Source organism: Xylocopa sonorina, chromosome 17 (assembly GCF_050948175.1).
Source record: "Xylocopa sonorina isolate GNS202 chromosome 17, iyXylSono1_principal, whole genome shotgun sequence".
NCBI lineage: Eukaryota > Metazoa > Arthropoda > Insecta > Hymenoptera > Apidae > Xylocopa > Xylocopa sonorina.
In genome coordinates this window covers 2,838,473-2,859,653 of record NC_135209.1, presented here as the reverse complement: position 1 = coordinate 2,859,653, position 21,181 = coordinate 2,838,473, and the positions used below count along the sequence as shown (strand labels likewise).

The following is a 21,181-nucleotide window of genomic DNA, read 5'->3' as shown; positions in this document are numbered from 1 at the left end:
AATATTTATTTATTCAGTTTTACCGATCGAAGTTTCCTCTTTCTCCGCTTTGATCTGTTACAGAATGTAAAATAAGACCGTTGGTCCATTGAACCAATTTTATTACATTTCTCTTCTGACCTTTCCGCATCCTACGTGGAAAGTGGCAGTCACTTGCAAAGGTGGACGAAACGATCGCGAAAGAAGGAGAAAGAAACAAGCGCCAGCGCCAATATCAACGAGAGACAGGAAGCTGCTTTTTGTGATGGCGGGATGTGACTCTTTTTGGCCTTTCAGCCGGTGGCCTTTCAGGGCCTTCCAGCGTGGCAGATAATGAACGAGCACCCTTGCACTACCGACACCAACTACGTGAATCCGTCTACCTTTCTCTCTCACTCTCATTCTCTCTCTCTCACTCTCGCGTTGCTGGCACACTACAACCGTTGCTTCCCTTCCCTTTTCCCCGTCCCAACAACCACCACCCTCGATTCACCTCCTCGACCATGATGTCAACAGGTGGGTAACGCGGATGCGACCTAACCAACGGGCCTGCCCTGTCGATTCGATCGGCCACGACCTCCTCCTCTGTCGCACTCCACCAGGGCTATTGACACTAGTCGACGAGTTCTAGGTGTCGTCGCGTTCCACGCAACCGATGAGGAAAAAGTATGCGACAGGAAATGACACTCGCGTGACACAAGACGATGGCGTGGACTAGATACCAGGACGAAAGAGAAACTTCACGCACTGAATGGCATACCACCAGCCCCGAACGGTCATCGGAGTTGATTTGCAAGCTGCGTTGCTGTATTTCTGATTCTCCGTTCCACCGAATTCACCACAGCTGATGGTTTCGATGCGTACGACGTTCTTACGATTGCAACATTCGCTTAATAATAAAGGCTTTCTCTTTGTCGCTGATTTCCTGCGATAGATACTCTACTTCTCTATGATATACCAATTAGAACGGAAGATATTCTAATAAAAACTATGATAGCTAGCTTCGCGTGACTAATTACATATATTTTGATTTATGATGATTTTATTTCACCCATAATGAGCTTGTCCGATAGAGGGTTTCTCTTTTTATCCTTGATTTCCAGCAATGCTTTTGGTGACTAATTAGATATACGCTAGCGATTTGTATCTTCCGCAGCAATTCACTATTAAGATTCTAAAAGTTTCTAAACTGACGATGGAGCACCGTGTAATTATTGCTAAGAATTTTTCAGTAAAGCTAAGTATCTCTACCTTATGGTACCTTTTTTCTGTGCTTGGTTATTTCAATTATGCACTACCAAATATCAGCGAGATTGCGTTGCACATCGTGAAGCGCAGCAAGATCCCCGCGCCAAAGATACGTTGCAATCCACAAAGTTCATCGGTCCATGCAACTCTGAGGTATAAGGAAAGCCAATGATCTCCCAACACACATACATTACTCGATCCAAGTACATTGTCGACCACAACAAATCGAATAAATGTCAATAAACTTTTCAGCTTCTCGCTCCTCACAGATTAGATTCCCCGCAGACCACCCCATGCTCTTTGGTATTCGCCGTATCTGAAATCCAACGAACACGCGGCTCGTTATCGATCGGAGATCTAACGTTATCGGTGGCAGATCAACCGAAGCACCAGCCAGACAGGAACGAGACGGACGGCGATAAGATGTTTTTCAGAGCGAATCAGCGCTGATGGATGTTTTCACACGCGCGAGCGTGCGAAGCTGCATCGCGCGGCAGATAAGCCGCATCGCGGAATATTGACAGACATCGCATCTCGAGTTTTAATTCGTTTCATCGGCGGTTACCCGTCTCCACCCCGATCGGGTCCACACACCCCTCCCTCTATCTTTTTCTTGCTCCCAAGCACGCTCGCCGCTGCTGTTCTGCATTCTCTCTTACGCGCTGGAAAGCTTTCTCCTCGTTCTTCCTCGCTTTCTGCAACGATATCAAGGGGAAGACCGATACCCTCGCGGTGATCTCTGGGACAAGACAACAATGCAATCTGTACGCTGCCCGGGCGTTCGATCGTTGGAAAACAGCCGTTATCAAATCGTCTGGCTACGAGGCCAAACGGCGGTTGGTCCACGAAAAATGTCTCCGATCCTCGAAGATCGCTGCGCACGGATCCATCGATCCGAGGGAGTCAATCACCCTGACGGGTTGGGATCAACGGTGGCTTAAAGGTCGTCGACGTGTTCGCATTATTATCCAGTCTGCATAGCTGCGCGTCCCTAGTTATCTTTACTGGCGACTCCACATTGATGTCTCTTAATTCCTCAGGGGTCGGAAATCTTTGCCTTCGAAATTTTTCTTTTACATCTACTTCTATTAATGTATCGAACCGCGTGGGATACGCACACGATTCTTGGTCGTGGCTTCTTCGAATTATCAAACAGCCAACTCGTACGTACAACCATCGGTCCAGATATTCTTGGTTATCGAAGAAAATCGAACTGTACGATCTAACTATACGTGCGCGCATCATGCGCTACAACCAGTTTATTATCATTCTACACGATGATACTTTTACGAGGGTAATAAACGATCGTAGCATCGATTTGTTGGTTTACAATGATGCAGAAGAGAAACGGCTGATTCGATGGTCTTCGGGGAACGGATGCTATTTTTTTCGAAAGGCTCGTGAACGTTATTTTCCGTTCACCTTCGACGAAAATAGACGAGTATAAGAGAGAGGCCAGAAATCTTTAAGTGCACGACTGAACGGCCGTGCGAGGATTTCGTAAAAAATGGCCTACGAGTTGTTGGCCGTCGATAGGATATCAGTTGATGGTCAGCCGGACGGAGATAGCGGTAATGAGCGACGAGAGGAAAGTTTCCATCGGGCGAATAACCAGTAAAAGGAGTCGCGAGAGAGAGAGAGAGAGAGAGAAAGAGAGGGGAAGGTAGGGAGAGACCGGATGATGGACTGATTACGCTACACGGCCGAGATAGCAGCTCGATAGAAGAGCACTTCTACGAATTCCAAATTCACTTCCCGAACGTTCAGCGGCGACGCTCCTAAACGGCGCCAATACCCTCTTTAGGTATTCCCACTGAAAAATGAAAGGTGACGGAATAATTTTACTACGTTTACTACTCTACAACTTCGAGTGAATCGAATCATCGACTATTATTTCAAGAGAGTAGACTTCGCGATCAGTCGACTCCAAAATTTTCAACCGTGAGGAAAAAAAGACTGAAAAAGACGCGAGAAACGTTTCGAAATAAAATGTTCAACAAACGCCTGAAAGGCGGAAAACATCGAGGAGGCTCGAGGATGCGTTACTACCGAAAAGATGTGACGCGATCGGAGGATCGCGCCCCCCCAATCCAGCAAGAAGGACGAAAACCGTATCAAACGAGCCCGCGATGCGGCATTAAAGTGGTCGCGGAAGGGTTGGATAGGCGCGTGGACAAACGTAGAATAGAACAAAGGGTCCAGGGTCGCATGGAGGCAGGACGATAAAGGAAGACAGAGCGATCCTGCCGAAAGTTAAAAGGGAATCCATCCATAAATAAGCGCGGCTCTCTACGGGGTTTGCCTTGGCGAGCCGTGGAACGGCCACGGATCAGCGCGCGATCTCCAACGGAATAATAATGCGGGTAAAATAAAACCGGCCTCCCCCTCGAACGCTCGCAGACAGGCTTACGCACCCGAGTCTAAACACACGCGTCAACGTGTGGCCAGCGTACGTGTAACCTGTGCGCACACCGAGAACCCATATAATACCCCCATAGAGAGATGGGAAGATCAAACACTGAAATTACAGCATTGTGAGCATTCTTCTTGCGGCCACTCTTCTTCTTCTTCTTCTTCTGCCTCTTCTTCTTCTGCTGCTTCTTCTCCATCGTCTTCTTCTTCTTCTTCTACTTCGAGTTTCTGCTTACCGATAACGGTCTCTCTTTCTGGCTTTCTCTGTGTCTCTCTTTCTCCACCGCACATGTGGCCAACAACGTTTTACTTCTTCTCGTTTCTCTTCGTTCTTTGCCTATCGCCCCTCACCCTCGTTCGCATAAACACACACTTGCCGTGCCTGCATAAGGCTCCCTTTATTATCAAAACCCGGATCGCGTGCATATTGCATCGGTGCACCGAGAGAGAGGGAGGAAAAAACCGACAACCCTTCTCCCTCTTTTCGTCTGTAGTATCTATCCAGCGTACATCGAAGTCGTAGCTGTAGCCACGCTCGTTTACTCCTCCTTCTTCTTGTTCCACGTCTTTTCATGGGCGAGTCCTACTCTTAAAGGACCCGCTGTCCAGAACGATCACCGCGAGATCGCCGCGGCTAGCCAGAACACATTTGGCAACGATCGCTCGATAAACCGTGCATAAACCTATGGAAATTACGATCTCGTCCTTCGTTCTATCCGTGTGGCAATGGAACGTAAGAATGAATGGGCGCAATCCTGAACGGAACCGTGAAGATTTGTACGTGCAATCAAAATATCGAGAAAACATCGATATAACATGGTACGCGTATATGAAAAGAATGTGCGAAGATAATTCAGAACGAGACAAGTCCTCTGTATGCGGACAAGAAAGCGAACGAGTGAGAATAAATCCCTGACACGTCTGGCGGATCTTGACGCGAGCGACCGTTTCTTTTCAGGCTCCGATCACTTATGGCGATTTAGCGGATTTAACGACCACACCTATATCACACTGCTCTGCTGGTCCCTTTTCCGTGTAGCGACGCAGGCTCGATAAGAATCGGGGCGAACTGTGAGAATCGACGACGACGACGACGACGACGACAACGACGAAGACGACGACGACGACGACGAGGAGGAGAACGACGGTCAGGCCAAGCTACAACATTCGAAAGATCGATCGCTCCTCGTCGTTGCCGGCGACTACCAACAACCAAGACGACGACGAAAGGCACACACGGAGGCGCGCGTTTCCATCTCGCGGAATGTATTAAACCGGACGTCGTCCTCGCGAATGGAACCAAGTGAGCGGCACGCAGACGATTTTTAACCAGATAGGATTCTGCCTCCACCTCCTCAACTTCCCCACCCGTTCGCCATGGGCCTTCGTCTCTTTCTTGCAACCGCCAAGAGACACCCGCGCATACATATATATACCTACGTACGACAAGGTACAGAAAGCGAATGCATACAGCCGAACATCGAGAAAGAATAAATGTCGTCTGTAGGGTTGGATCCGAGGAAGAAAAGTTGATGGTCCCTTTTTCTCGAAACGTGCGATCTTTGGATGATTCGAATTCTTTGCGAAATATGACGATACTTCAAATCGTTTGATATTACTCTTTTTGTTTTAATATTTATATCAGACATAAAAGAGTTAAATGATATTAAAGAACATTCTGATATCTATTCGATGTAATGGCTGAGTCGATTTCGATTAATCCACCCTTAGCCGACAAACGTCCCTACTCGTACGGATATCCGTCCGTGGAACATGTGAACTGAATTTGCCTCGAGGGGGTTGCTCCATCCAAAGGAACGAAAGAAAGAGAGAGCAGCCCCAGACGATGCGGAGACTGATAAAACAGCGAATGATAACGCTGCCCCCGCCCACAGTCCGTCTGTTTCTGACTATCCGCGATAATCGCGTGCTTCCGCATGCGGCGGGACAGTTTCGTCTGTGAAACAGATCCTCCCCCGCGAAAAATGTTCGTGACTTTCAATCAGACCGCGGCTGTTGCGATAAGCTCATTTACACTATAAATACTCCCTAACAGCGATATTATTTGGAAAAATAATTCAGTATTTTAAGAAATCGATTTTACGAATTCTACAACAATTATTTCCTCTCACGTAGACCTAACACAATCTCACCAATATCAGAAGGTCCAAACGGAACTTCCTCGAACTCTAACTATCGGATTGCGTTGATTCTGAACACCGCAACCCGGTAACGATAACCCAAAGTATCGTCACCAGTCCCACGATATTCCGAGTCGATACGCTGTTACGCGTCAGCACCACTAAACGTAGCGGAACGTCACCGAGGGTGCAGTCCATCGATACGCAAGCAAAGATTTCCCCTTTGGTCCGGCACGAGGGGAAGATCGTTATCGATCGACGGGCAGAGATGATAGTCTCGAATCAAAGCGGTTAGCAGCGGGTACAAGAGCGTATGTATACCGGCACGGCTGCGGCGGAGGGCAGCGTGTAAAGGTGATCTCACGGGGGACGTGCATCTTCTTATGGTCGACGAGAAGACAGTAGTCCCTTCTCGTGAGAGATTCGCGGCCGATAACGGGCGTCCCGTTCGCTTCGTATATCGCCAGCGCTCGCTTCAAAACCCTTCGAGTGGCTGGTATGCGCGATTCGCGTTAGCGCGGACCGAACCTATGCTTTCTCTGTCCGCGAGGAACACGAGCGTGTTCGTACGTTCGTAGGAACACGTTAGAAACCGCGGGTCCGCGGCGTGGAAGTCGAAAGAAGAGCGGGAGCACGAGTAACAGGTAGAGAAGAAGGGAAACGAAGAAACAAAGAGAGAAAGGTATACGTATAGAGGGGCAATACGAGAATACCCGGGGAGCGCAGACATAACACACAGCAGAGAGGCTGGCTGGTGCTGCTGGTTACTGTTTCTTGCTCTTTCTCGCGGTGTTGGCTACGCTCTCGACACGCTTGCTAATATCGGCGATAAGATCGAGCCTGCATGTCGATGCCGGCGAAAGAAGCGACGAGAGGCGCGGATATGCTCGCAGAAGATCGCAAGCAGCACGGGGCTGCAGAAGAAAGGAGAGGCGGCGCGGTGCAGCCAGGCCAGGCCAGGCCAGGCCAGGCCAGGTAACACGGTCGCGCGCGATCGACGACGTGGGACGCGCCGCTGACACCTCTATACAAGCACCAACGTTCCACCTAATTAACGCCGCGACCGCGTGGCAACGCCGTTGTCAAAATAACACGGCGATCGGTCTTGCCGATCGACACTGACACGTACCATTAACGCTCCTATCGGGTTAGATCAATTAGAGGGCCAGGGAAGGGCGAAGACGGCTTGCGAAACTCCCCGCTACGGAGTAGACCAGAGCGAACTCGAGTGCATCGCAACACCTCTCTATGTAAATAAGCGCGTTTCTTTTTCCTGCTGGGATCAACGAGGTGTTAGCTTCAACGCGGATAATGTATGCCAGCGGGAACTCGTGAACTCGCCCCAGGTGCGAGCTTGCTCTGCCGCCGACTTGTTATTTATTTGGGTCAACCTGGTTGCCCGTGCGTTTCTGCCCGTGTACTTACATACGATCGTTGCTTTGCTCCCTTTCGAATCGCCGTACGAATTAAGCTTCCGAGTTGCCGAGATTCTATGCTCCATTGACTTAACGAGTGACGTGACTAACGCGTGAGAAATATTCTCATAAGGCTACGGTAGGCACAACCTACCGTAGCTCGACATAGAAATTCTGACGACCGATCGCAAATCGATCGTGACCATGTTCCACATCTATCCGTTGCCTACGATAAACCCTCCAATTCTTCCGCTGTCTGATACACGCGTGCTAAAACTTACGAGAACACAGAGGACCATCCTACAAAGTATTCCTACCATCCTACAAGTAGCCAGCAATTTTAGCATCGCGGCAATTTGTCTTTTCCTCCTTCGAGGGAACCCAATATCAATTTCTCAGCGGAGACTGATTACGTTGAACCCACGCGATCGGTCTGTTCCTCGTTCACGGCGCGACACGTCATTCGAAGCTCGTCGAACAGCGCTGTTTAAAGTGCGAGCACGTGGGTGGTTGGTACGGCGGCCAGAGTAAAGAAGGAGGGACCTAAAGACGAGACAGAGAGGAGAGAAAGAGAACGAGAAGGAGGAGCCTGGCGAGAGAAAGATGAACAGAGAAGGAGGACATTTAAGAAAGACTGAGGAGCGGCATCACCTCATTCCACCTTCTTATCTATGCATCTTCCACAGGGAATTTGTGTGTGTGCACGTGCATGTGCGTACGCGTGTGTGTACGCCTCTGAACAAATAGACAGGCCGGTGTGGATGCACGTGTATACTTGATAGAACGCATACAACCGTGTCCGCACGAAAACGAGTGAAAGAGGGGCATGGACGGGGAGTCTCATGACGCCCTTATGCGTCCACCATAAGGCCAACGGGCAGACGATTTTACGGCCGATATCGAGTGTATCTTACCTATATAGATGAGAGTGTATGCGAGGAAGAATGTTTCCATGATACGCTGATCATCTGTTCGTTTCTAGATTGATAGACACAGCGAATTATCTGATCTTAATGAATTATAATGCCTTTTAAATACTCCTTCAACTTGTAAATACCCCTCTCGACTCCAAAATACTACCTTTCCCTCAAAAAAAAGTACAAGTAGCGCAGAAAGTGTACATAGTATAGAGGGTGTGACTGTATCTAGTTGCACTCCAACGATTACAACTAAATAATCGAATACCCATTCTGTCAAACGTGTCAAGATAGAATCTCTCAGCGCATCCAACACCGTGGCAAGGCGGCCGTTTTACGAACAACAATCTACAGAACAATTTCGCCAGCGGCTCTATCGGAACGACGCATCGGAACAACCGCAACAAGCGAATCTCGCCGCCGCGACACGTTGCGAACACAGGGAGAGACAGAGATTCGACGGGAGATCGCACACAGCAAGGGGTTGGAAATTATGAGAACAAACGAAGAACACAGAATCGCGTGACGACAATTAACGCTGGATAGAGAGGCAGAGCCGCACGAGGTACAGACAATCTCTTAGATTTCGATGCCTCGACACGACGCAAACATCGACGAGAACTGACGGAATTGAAGAGGAGACTGTCTGTACAATATGACTGACAACACGACTAGGGATCAGGTGGAACACGATTGGATATATACATAACGCGGTGGGGCCAAGAGGGAAAGGAGTTTGTACTAGCGCTGTAGGTGTTTGCCCAGCAAATACGAGGCGAGCAATTAGGTCTCCTTAGACACGGCAGCGCGCGTGCCGTTGTTTGTCCGGCTAAACAAGATATTATTACAGCCGGTGTGCACTCGAGACGAGACACGAGCGGAGGTGCCTTCTCACCGGCATTTCTGGTATCGCTTCTGGAAACAAATAAGAGACCTGCCCGTGTTACCGTGCTCACGATCCCCGTAAACTTTACATTGGAGTTGTCGCACACACCGGAGAGATTGGCTAATTGTACGATGAATTATCTGTATGTACACAGAGACTGAACAAAGAACTGGTACAGTGTAAATTCCCAACTTTCTTAACGCCAGAGTAAAACTTGCCAGTGATACGATGTCTCAAAGAATGCAAATATGAAGATGGAGGAACTGTACAAATGTTTAATGGAAGAGGACTCCAAATTTCGGAGCAACAGTTACAACCGAAGTTGACAACTGAAATTACGTATTAACGGTTTAACAATCGGGATAATCTCCGTAATAACCTTCGCCTTTAATAATCTGTTTGAAAAATCTTTGGAAGGACTTTGAGAGTAAAAGGGAGGCAGGTCCGTGTTAGCCAGTTGCGAGGAAATCGTTATCGTTATCTACCAGTACTGTTTCCATCAAGATCAAAAGAAAAAGTTCGACGAGGTTGCGGCACATTTTTATTCCCTGACGCGAGATGTGGTGGCGAGAAAACGAACGTTCGCGTGCATTGTATCAAGACAACGCGAACAAACCAATAACCGTGTCGAGGGAGGGACGCGTTTATTCGATTGGACAGCCTTCGTTCGTGGTTTAATTGCCATCGAAAGGTCGTCCTTAATTTTACGTTATCTCGATCGAGGGAATTCGTGGCCGGTATATACTGCCATACGAAATGACCGAGGCGCCACTCTTATCTGAAGAGGCACGGATAAGCCCCGATGATTGAGGAGAAAAGGAGCACTCGAGATATACCTTGGCGTCGGCAACGGGCACCGATGGGGGCAGAAATTGTTGAGAAATGACACACACGCACGGACACACGTGTGAAACACGCACCCACGTCCAGAGCGTTCTCTCGTTAACGCGACATTCGCGTTAACGAATCTTGGTGCACTTCGCTTATCGCTAGATTCTCATCTGGATTTAATCAGCGCGCGGTGCACTCGGGTTTATCGGAGAGACGTCACGAACGTAGATCGTTCCTCAGCTTTACATGGAAAAGATTACTGAATGCATTCTAATAACGTGCCACGTGCACCATGAATCGAAAGAGCATTCCTCGACCGAATCGTTGGAAAACCTCTTGAAATATACGTGTACTTTGTAACGTTACCTATCTGAAAGTTAAGAATGCGATGGACGCATTAAAAATATTTTCCTGATATACCACGAACGTTACATGTTCGATCTCGGGTTTAATTTCACTTGGAAACTCGCTCGAAACTCGGTTTAACCCTTTGACACGTTCCACCTACAACTACTCCTCCGACGTATCTCATCTCGTGGATCAGCTCGGGGAAATTAAAAAGGACGCGTCGAATGCTCGAACCTATCGCGTGGAATCGTTCGCGGAATACTCCAGTTGTGAAACCAAGACAATTATCTGATTCGAATGTGGCGAACAACGGAACAACAACGGCCAAAACGTTCTGTCCGAGATCAGATGCGATCTGAACCCTCTCCACCCCCACTTCGCTGTTTTAAGAGAAAGAGAGAGACACGAGAAGAAGAAACTCTCGTTGTTCCGATCAGTTAACGCTAATGAGCGATATATTTGGAAGACTGGCAAAACTGGCCAGCGCAGCCGTTTCATTCGGAGGCCTGCATGCCTCCAAAAACAGTATACATTAATGCTCCTACCCACCCTCCTTGCTCGTTTAAATAGCGAACGATAATTTTAATTAAGAATTCCGCTTACGAGTACAAAAGGACGGCTCGCGGTGGTGGACGCTTAACAGTACCGCTGACCTAAAAATCGTAATTGACGGAACGCCGGACGTATTATTAAGCAGGGAAAACGATAGAAAAAAAGAAACAAACTGTCGTCGATATTTTGACTAATTTGCCGTAGAAAAAATTAACGAGCTTCTCTTGACAGATGCAACGGACCGTACACCAAATTAGTTTGCTACCAAAATGGCGGCAATAACGAGACACTTTTTGTATCAGACGATTATTACGCAAATGCGAGTTTCACCAAGATAAGTGTTACCCGTATTAGGTCTCGTACGTCAGTGTGAACGCAAACACGAGCGCGTGTACACGCGTGTATCGGTGGATCAGAGGCGAGAGAGACAGGCCGTGCAACAGCTACCCTTGCTCCCGCTGTCCGCTTTATCTCAAGACTTGAGAAAACGCAGACGCTTCGCGGTGAGCGTAATCTGGCTGGTATCGAGGCCCTAAAACCGCCGCCAGGATGCCAGAGACAACGGTAATAGGACAGGGAACCTTGTCTACTGGAGCGCTACGCGAACTTGGTGTACACGAGCTCTGTTACAAACCGGAGCTCGACCTATTGTGCATGTATCTCGCAGCTATTGCACCCAGGGAGAGTCGAAAGATTTTTTACACCAACAAGACACGGATGCCGCTGAGAAATAGATTTTCTAGTTACGAGTCGAGCGCATTACCCACTATTACGAATCTCCATATAAAGCCTCCCTATCTCGCGCCATAAAGAAGAAAAATATGATTCGCTATTAGCGAAATCGCATTATCGACTGCTCCATCGTCGACCGCGAAAGAATTACTGGCTCTCGAGCCGCGGTAACCGACACGATTAAAAGCTGAACAATGCCGATTCAGAGATTCCATAGATCTCAGCGCAACGATTGGCGTAATTAGAACGGTAACGGTCGGGGAAGATCAGATTTTCCCGCAAAACTGGCATGATCGCGACAAAAGAACCCGATAAATCGATAAGGCGAGTCGACGCGACGCAGATATATATGTAATAATGCCGGCTCCCGGTATTGTTTCCGTGCTCGAGCCGAGATTATTCATATCCACGCGCGTCCGTCGACGACATACTGTCGATTAGTCGTCGCGATGCTTTTGATCGGCGGATCGTACGAACGTGACGGTCGTCAGGTTAAAATCTACTATCACTGACTATCAGCTCATTACGCTAATATTCACTCGGAATGCCAAACCGATATGGTATCTCGATCGTGCCTCTCGCGATTCGCAAAAGCCTTTTTGCGGCTGCATGCGCCCTTGGTCTCTCTCTTTCTCTCTCTCTCTCTCTCTCTCGTTCTCTATACAACTTTTCCACATACACCCCCGTCCACATTTACTTAAAGGTTACAACAAACAAAGTGAAACAAAGTTCAAATTTAATTTGTGAAGTAGTCAGATACTCATCTCTGATAGCGAATAATATATGTATAGGTAACAGAATCGAGCAATAAAGCTATGTCTACATTGTCGTAAAAGGTACGAAAATATCCCCTGCAGGTGCCACGATACTTTTGAACAGCGGTGTACAATATACACGAGCAGAGGTCGTGCCATTTTTGGAGCTGCCGCGTTTCGCTCATTCGCAATACCGAGCACTTTCGCGAAATCAGATTCAACATTTGCGATCGCGTCACGGCTTATCGACTCGATTTCATTTCGAACGAGATATACGTCGACCTACGCCTGCTGCAACTAGTTTTATGTTTTTCAAACAGATGCTTCCGCGGTGGTTTTACTTGATCTTTGAAGGAGATGTACAGCGGTAATAATAATATCGTTAATAATATTACCAAGGGTTCAAGGATCCTAACTCTGGCTAAAAATGAAATGAAATAATAAAACTAGCGGTATCGCGAGTCATGCTTGGAATAGTAAAAGGATGTAAAGTCAATCGCAAAGTACGGTTTTTGCATTCCGCGTTACATTCCTAAGTTAACGGCTATCCCGAATACAGGGAGAAGCAAAGAGAGAAGAGGAACGGAAGATAGAAGCTCGACGCGAGCTCTTCACTTAACACGAAACACATGTCGACTGCATCAACCGCGTTCCCGCCACGAATCTATTAAACCTTATCGGTGGTAGACTATCGAAAAAGTTCTCCGGACAAACGCGGCGAGCCACGAGGCTGGACCCGCAGTAATACCGCAGGAGGAGGAAGAGAGACGCGTTACAGAGGAAGAAAAAACAGGGAAGAAAAGAAAAAAGAAAGGAGACCAGGGCGAAAAGGAAAAAGAAGGCCAGTTGTGTCCAGCATCGGAAGGTACATCGCGGTTATCGGCGTAAAGCCGCGTTTACACGCGTGTAAAGCTGGTACCAAGGCTGGTTGACACCAAGCAGAAAGGCATAAGGAAGAAGAGAAGGCGGTGCGCGCTGGAAGAAGGCAGCTAACATATATACACACGTACACAGACGCGGATGGGATATAAAGGAGAGCGAAAGAGAGAGAAGAGGAGAGACTCGCAAGAGACACCATTCCAACGATGCCAGGGCCGTGTCGTAACAGGCTGGAGTGACACCACAATGCGGTGTAGCAATTTGTAGGCTCGCCCTTCGTCCTTCCTCCCCTGGTGTCTCTGCTGGCCTCTCAGCCTGGCCAGCAGCCGCCTCTTCCACCTTCCAGCTGTATTTATGAGCCGAGCCGAGGAGAACGCCTGTATCGGTTCCTCTCGCGCGCGGCTAAAGGCAGGAAGGACGATGCCAGGGCGCACGAAACGAGTACACGCGGCCTCCTCTCGCCGCTCGCTGAACCCGCGGGACCCGATGAACGACGAGCAAACCGAGATGGGGAACAAAAACAACAAGAGGAGACGAAACGAGAGGAACAAGGGAAACTGCGGTAGTAGAAAGACACACGGGGCCAAAGACTGAGAGAACGTTGAAGGGGATGCCCCCGTTGAACAGAGAGACCAGCAGGCGAGGATCGGGAGAAGAGAAGGGCTAACTAGACGAGATCAACGCTGCGATAGTTGTCTCTCGTGCGTTTCTTCGCAAAAGAAGAAAACAACAAGGTGGACCGATGGCGTGGAGAGGCCTGGATGGGAGACTGAACAACTCGGAGAAAGGGGTAAACGAGTGGGAAAGAGAACATCTCGCAGGGGAGAGACATCTACAAACGGTTTGCGGATTCATGCGTTTGCGCGGAATAAGGGACCCAGGCGAGGAAGATAAAGGACACTGATGGACCTTCTTTCTCCGCTTCTTCTTCTTCCTTGTTTCTCTTCTTTCCCTACTTTTCAACCGCGGATTTCTTCTTCTTCTTCTTCTTCTTCTTCTTCTTCTTCTTCTTCTCCTCCTCCTCCTCCTCCTCCTTCTTCTTCCTCTGTTTCTTTTTTTCCCGTTGATTCTTCTTCTACCCTTCCACGTCACCCGCTCATTACACATACCGCCGGTCGATCGACACTGATAGCCGCAACGACTGTTCGCGGATAACCAGTCGCGATGGAATTTGCGACTCCGCTTTTGTGCTTTCTTTCAGGATCCGTCCGGTAGGGAGACGTGCCCCTTTGTAACCGATAGATTCGTGCACGAGATTTCGGGAATCTTCAATCCGACCAAGTTGAATTCCTTCCCATGCAAGGCTATAACCGATCCCCGGAAGGCAGGAGGATTCGTAATTAAACGGTTCTTCGTGGCATACAGGACGTTACATCGAATCGCGGAGTATGTTTGCAAGATATATTTGTCCACGCGTATGATGTGTGGCTAAACGAAAGGAGGAAGACACTTGGAAGAGTGCGACTATGGAGAGGCATAAATCTATCTATCATCGCACGAGGAAGGCATAATGGAAACGCGAGTTCCTCGCGTGTACAGATGAAGCCGAACGATCGGTATTAACGCGTCGACAACGATTACGATAAGAAGAGAAGAACGCGAGAATGAAACGAAACGAAACGAAACGATCCTCCCCTTGGAATGGTTTTAAACCCCCTTGTCCAGGCGAAACCAGTCGATGCTACGCGTAGATATTATTTACTGGCAACACGATTCAATAAAACATCCTATAAAATCATTGGTTATTAATTTGACGGTTGTGCGCGACGGGGGGTGATTGCTGCCTCTCCACGGGGTGCCTTTTATCCCTGGCATCGTCGATTACCAGCGCGATACAACCACAGGATCCGGCCTTCTCCTGCTTTATACCAGAGCTCTTCCATACGGAAGATTCGATAACTCGCAACGATGCGTTTTCAACGGAAAATTATCATTATCGGTATATAAAAGGAGATCGTATTTTTTTATATGTTAGAACGACGCAAAGTTAAGTAAGTTGAAGAGGATAGGAAATTATATTGACGATAATTATTTGTCCGGCATTCAATTCAGCTTGAATATCCCAGATAAATCGATCCGCAAAAGGCTAACGTTTCATTTCATAAACCGTTCCCACAATATTACGAGATTTCTAGTTCCTACTATTTCACTAATAGAATATCTGATAAACGTTCCTAATAATTTCCATACGAATATTCCGTTAAATCGCCGCGCTCAAACGTATCTATACCACAAACGCCAATCCTAACAAAACTAAGAAACCAACGATCGTCCAATCCCTCTACGATCAACGCGTTCTCGCGAATTCTCTGAACGAACGAAGAAAGAGTCGCAGCAGGCCAGGAACTGGTAATAAGGTATCAGCGATGACGCACAGATATCCAAAAAGGTAAAACAATTTTCTCTGTGTGACTCGCCTATTGATACCGCAACGATAAAACCAGCGAGTTTTTCGCCGGACCAAACGCAAAGAGGCTCGCGACTCGAAAACGAAGGAGAAATACGTTCTTGGCGCGAGCAGATAAGAGAAAAATCTGCCTGTGACGTCAATTATTTTTAATCTCTCGCGTTGGTTATCGCGCGTTCCGCGCTCGAGGACCGTGCCTCTTCCGCGAAGGACGTACTATCTCGTCGTATTAAACGTTTAATCGCGCGCGTCCTTTCCGAAATTGGCGAACTTTCGTTACGCAACTGGTCAACGCGTACAACCCGAGCGGGTATTTTAAAGTTCTCCGAGACGATAAGCGACAACATAGGTTTTAATCTTCAAAAGCGATCGCGTAGCAACGTAGCGAATGTCAGGAGGCACGTACAACGCCGTTGTCGGAAAGGAGGGAAATTTTAACGACATTTTTGCAAATCACTTCAAGCAAACCGTGTGCAAATACGTAATTACATGTGATTACATAAAGAACGAATACTACTTTTTTCTGACAAAAAGTTGCAAGCTGCTGTTCTGTAATTCCTACTCCGATAAAATGCATAAAATATTCAAAATGCCAAAGTAAAAGTTGAAATAAGAAGATTAACCAAAATCTACATTAATAACTGAATATTATACTATACAATACCATGTGGTGTCTCGCACAGCTTTCTAACTAATCCATTATCGAAGGCGAACAGAAGAAGGCAACGGAACAGTTACCCCGAAGAACACCAGCGCGGGACCATCGTCTCAAACGAAAGGTTGCTCGTTTTACGGTTTCTGGTTATTAACTCAATTACCGGTGCTCCCAATTAGCAGTCACGCGCGTGGCTCGACGCGCCACGCAATAATTACAGGGACATTAATGTCCGGGGGACAAAAAGCGGCCGCGTACCTTTCGAGGGTTCCACGAATTACGTTGGGACGAGAGCGACAGAGGTAGGGGAGAGAAACCATCTTAAGATCGGGGGCGAAGAATGACGCCAGGATAATAAACGTGGACTCGATCGTGAAACCGTGGAAATGGCGATCGAGGAAGAGGGGAGGACGTGGAGAACAGAGGGGAGCAAGAGGAAAGAGACACCCGGTTCGACGAGTCGCGGCCACGTGAAAGTAGCCGGCGACTTTCGTGATCGCGGGGGCCACGTGATCGAACCGCGCCGCGACACAAGGGCGGGCGAGGGACGAAGGATCCCGCTGAAATCGGCACCCGCGATCTCGTCTGGCCTCGATCGGTTTTACGCTGAGAATCAAGGAAGGTATATACGTGTGTACTTACTTACATACGAATTCGTGCGAGCGAACCGATCTCCGTTTTGCGCTCCACCACCATGGATAGTTGGTGATACGATCGACGACGGATCCGAGTCGGACGAGGACTTTAATTGGTGGGTTAAACGGGGGGAGCGAGTGTTGCTCGATTGCGTAAGAATTCACTAAAAGGAAGGGAAACGCGATGGAGGATATAAACGGGATGTAAGTTTTATTGTCGATACCATTGATGCTTCATTGTGAATAGCGTCGCAACTACAAATTGGCAATGGAACGATCAAGAGATCTGATTAATGAGAACATTAACAACGTGTGTAAAAAGACAGGCGTCCTACTAAGAAATTGGCAAGAGCTAATCCAAATTGGAGGTATTATGGCTTTGATAATGAGCACAGTACGGATAACAGATGACTTCGCAAGACGACTGCATTGAATACAACCATGCATAATCAATAAATCGCGTCTGATAGAAACCAAAGAACTGTGAAATACTTGAAATGCAACGTAAACGTAAATGATATCTCATGCGACATATTATTTAATTGTGATATTCGAATTGCTTTGAATTTTTTAACATAATACGGTAGCTACTGCTACCAAAGTAATCGAGTAGATATATGTACGAATGTTTAAATGAAATACTACACACATGTAAAATAGGAGTATCTACGCAAAGTTTACCTTGTTTTGAAACAAGCAACATTCTGTCTGTAGCTAGGTTTGCCTGAATATATAACAGTCGAGCATAAACATTTCTTGATTGAAGGTAACAGAATTCCTTGGATATGGCGCGAAAATATTATTGAGTACAGTAGACACAGAAAAGTATGCGATGAAAATAAACTGATCAATAACAGACTGCCTACTATTCCCCCTGGTTTCTCATTTTACCACTTCCAAACTTTAACATCACTTTTCTACATAAGTAATTTAGAAATTTAATAGCTTATTGAAACGACTTTTCCTGGCGATAGTTTTTGACAAGTTATTGAACCAACGTAAGGAATGCGACTAACAGAATTCTAAATAATTAACACATAGAAGTGAAACGCAACGATTTCTGTAACATTCGCGTATATAGAATACGTACACATGCGGTCGAGCGCTGCATGCATGGTCGACCACGTGACCCACGAGAACTTGAAAGGTCAGCTGACAATAACGGATCCGTCAAATGACAACCATTCTTTCTCGCTATCGATTCGATCGAAAAATAGTAGACGCGTTTTTACGCCAAACAGTGCGTACAATGGAATCTCAGGAAACGATGTATTCGTGTAATGCTTCGTGTCTCTCCAATACCTTGGAACAATATACGTACTTTCCCGCCAATAATGTGTAACGATCCGGATCCAGATTGGTCTAGCGCATGACGCATTATCGATCTGATTCGACAATATAAAACAGCTAATAAAAATGGCCAAATGGTTGTTTATCTGTGAGAGTATTGTAACTAATACGAATCCTGTGAAAGAGTTCGTAGGCTGTGCAGCACTGAATGGAAACGCGATCTGTCGAGCAAAGACGCCCAATCACCTGTCAAGCAACGTGGCAGCCGGCTAAAAGCACGCCGTCGAGAAACCCGTTTTTCCGGGTAGCTCACCGCGAACGACAAACACGATTTAACACGCGTTACATCAGATACGAGCATACAGGCACAATTAAATGACAGAAGGCAACAAAAATCCACGGGGGAGAGAGAAAAAGGAATCACACATTGGTTACGACTCACGTTTCAATGGCTTTGGGTTACTCTGCTTGCGGCGTGACATCCTCTGTGTTCTGCCATCACCAAATCAGCGTCGACATGCTTGACATCGTTGCAGGTACGCGCGTGAAGACGAAAGAATGTCGTCCCAAATCGTAGTAACGTTGTCGACATATAACAAGTGACACAGCACACGCAACGAAATTAGGATTAGACAACGACAAAGCCAGAACAAAGAGATAAGAAGCAAAGAACAATGAACACTCCGAGAGGCACAGAAAACCGTCGTCCCGTTCAGCGGACAATATACGCCGCTAATAAATAATACTTTCTTGTTCGACGGACTCTTCGAACCGCTTTTAGATTTCTTCTTACCCGCGTTTTACGGCCGGTTCTCGCGTTATCACGCACAAGTGCCGATGTAAAACGCGTACACGTACCACGACAGCTCGTACCGCGGCCGCTGTCAGCGAGCAACTAAACAAACGCGATACCAAACAACCCCCACTCCTGCGAATACAGCGTGACTACGTGTAAAGGAGTGGGGTAACCAAAGAGAGGGTAAGCTCCGCCCGCTATGCACGTTCAGCTGTTGAAAGCGGGAAATTTTAAACGATACATTTACCGGCTGAGAGTGTTAAAGGAGTATCTCAGATGGCGGTAACGTATCGATATCCAAGATATCGATTACCTCAAATTTCACCTACACGAATCCGAAAGACTTTTCTAAAAAATCGAGAAAAATTAATTGCAAATTTCGTTTAAACGAATTTCAATAAATATTAAGTACAAAATAAATTCAATAATTACTTCTAATATAATCAAAAAATGTCCTTAAACATTTAATAATAAGTTCATTTTATCTACTAACTTCTATCATTTTAAAAACTTATACTACAAGCAAAAACAATTTTTATATATAATTATTACAGCTATTGAATGATAACACTTTGAAAGTTTCATAGCGACATCTACAACAGAATCACGAAATTTGAAGCAATAAATCAATTTTATTCTCGTTTGGTAATTGTATCGTATAAAATTAATCAGAACTAATCAGTCGATATACTTCTGTGCTACATAGTGCATCTACAAACGCGAGCCTCTTTACCATTCCAGTATAACTACCATTATTACCGATTCAACATAGGAACGAAAACTAACAAAATCTATCTATATCGAAATTCATTCATATATGGAATAGTCCTATAATTAGTCTTGTAAAATTTCTAATTAAAACTGGATGCAATCTAAATAAAATCAAACAAAATTAAAACCTATGGCAGCCATTTGCTCGAATTATTTGCTACATAATTTTTAATTACATCATACCACCGTATGATGCAATTAACAATTATATATCAAATACACGGTTTCCGGGTCTCACCACGTGGAGGTTGCTGCGAATGGAGACCCACCCTAGCCGCGTCCCATCCACCCTCCTTTTGTATAAGTTATTATTAAATATCACCTCCTTTCAATGTACATTTGCAACGCATTTGACCCCCAATCACTATGCAAATGGACAATAAAATGAGTTTTGTAAAGAATTGTCACGAAAATATAAAACTATCTTAACAATATCTTATGTAGCCAAAAATTTACTTAATCTACTAAGCGTACTACATTTACTTAATCTACTAAGCGTACTAAATCTACTTAAACTACTTTAAAGCTAATTTAATTCAAAAATTACCCATCCAACTAGAAATCTACATAAATTTAAGGAAAATTATTTCTACCTATCAATAATTGAAACATGTTTCACCCTACCTATATAAAAATCTAATGGAATTGAACCCATGATACATCCAGAAACAGAAACAACACAACGACAGCGAAACAAACCCAAAAAGTAACCAACATCGTACGACACATACATCTTTCAATCGGCCTGCGAAAAATCTAATGGATCTAAATCCACCTGATGCACCCAGAAACAAAGACAAACACCGATACATGGAATCAAACCGAAAGAAAACCAACGTGCGACACACACGTATCTGATAACAGCAAATTCAAGTTCACATGTAATTTACGAAGAAATTACAATAGAAGAGATTCAAAGATTACACCAAGAAAGAAAAATAGTGAAAAAAACATTTGAAGGAAAACTGCAAACACTGGTACATCTGAAACAAGAATGTACTACACACAAAAGAATAATATATTGATTAAACAAAACCTACCAGAACAGTAACATTTATTTGAAAAACGGTCATTTTACCGCTATCGGTAGAAATAAGTAGGTATAAAATGTCGATAAGTTTAGTATTAATAAAACTTACAGAATATATATATATATGTAAATAGGGACCATACGTATACCTCTTTTTTAATAAATAGGGCTATAGGCGTCTTCCAAAATTTTAGATCTGTAACAAAGTTGTATAATTGGTTAATAATAGCACACAATATTGTTTCATAATATCCCTTCCTTTTATATATATATTTTTTTGTCACTTACTTTCTTTGAATAATATTAACGTGTCCGTATTTTCATCGACGTGATATGATACAAGTTCTTCAAATCCACCATCTAAATATCTTCCCAAAATCGTGAATCTAAAACTAACTTACATAATGGATTAATAAAAGCACATTAATTAACCAATAAAATATTAATTAAACAATAACACCAAACGAGGCACATTTTAATGAAATATTATGTCTTGTAATGT

General features: G+C 45.7%; 1 protein-coding gene across 2 annotated transcripts in view; it reads right to left on the bottom strand.

The window, feature by feature from the left end:
* Positions 1-19,096, bottom strand: part of Ush (Zinc finger protein ush) — a 179,183-nt gene extending 160,087 nt beyond the window's left edge. Inside the window, exon 1 of one of the 2 annotated variants that reach the window (XM_076907981.1) lies at positions 18,525-19,096. In XM_076907981.1, coding sequence (XP_076764096.1) covers positions 18,525-18,564 — 40 coding nt within the window. In that variant the 5' untranslated portion in view covers positions 18,565-19,096. The remainder of the gene's footprint in view (positions 1-18,524) is intronic. The other variant, XM_076907980.1, reaches the window with a different exon arrangement.
* Between the last annotated feature and the right edge of the window lie 2,085 nt (positions 19,097-21,181).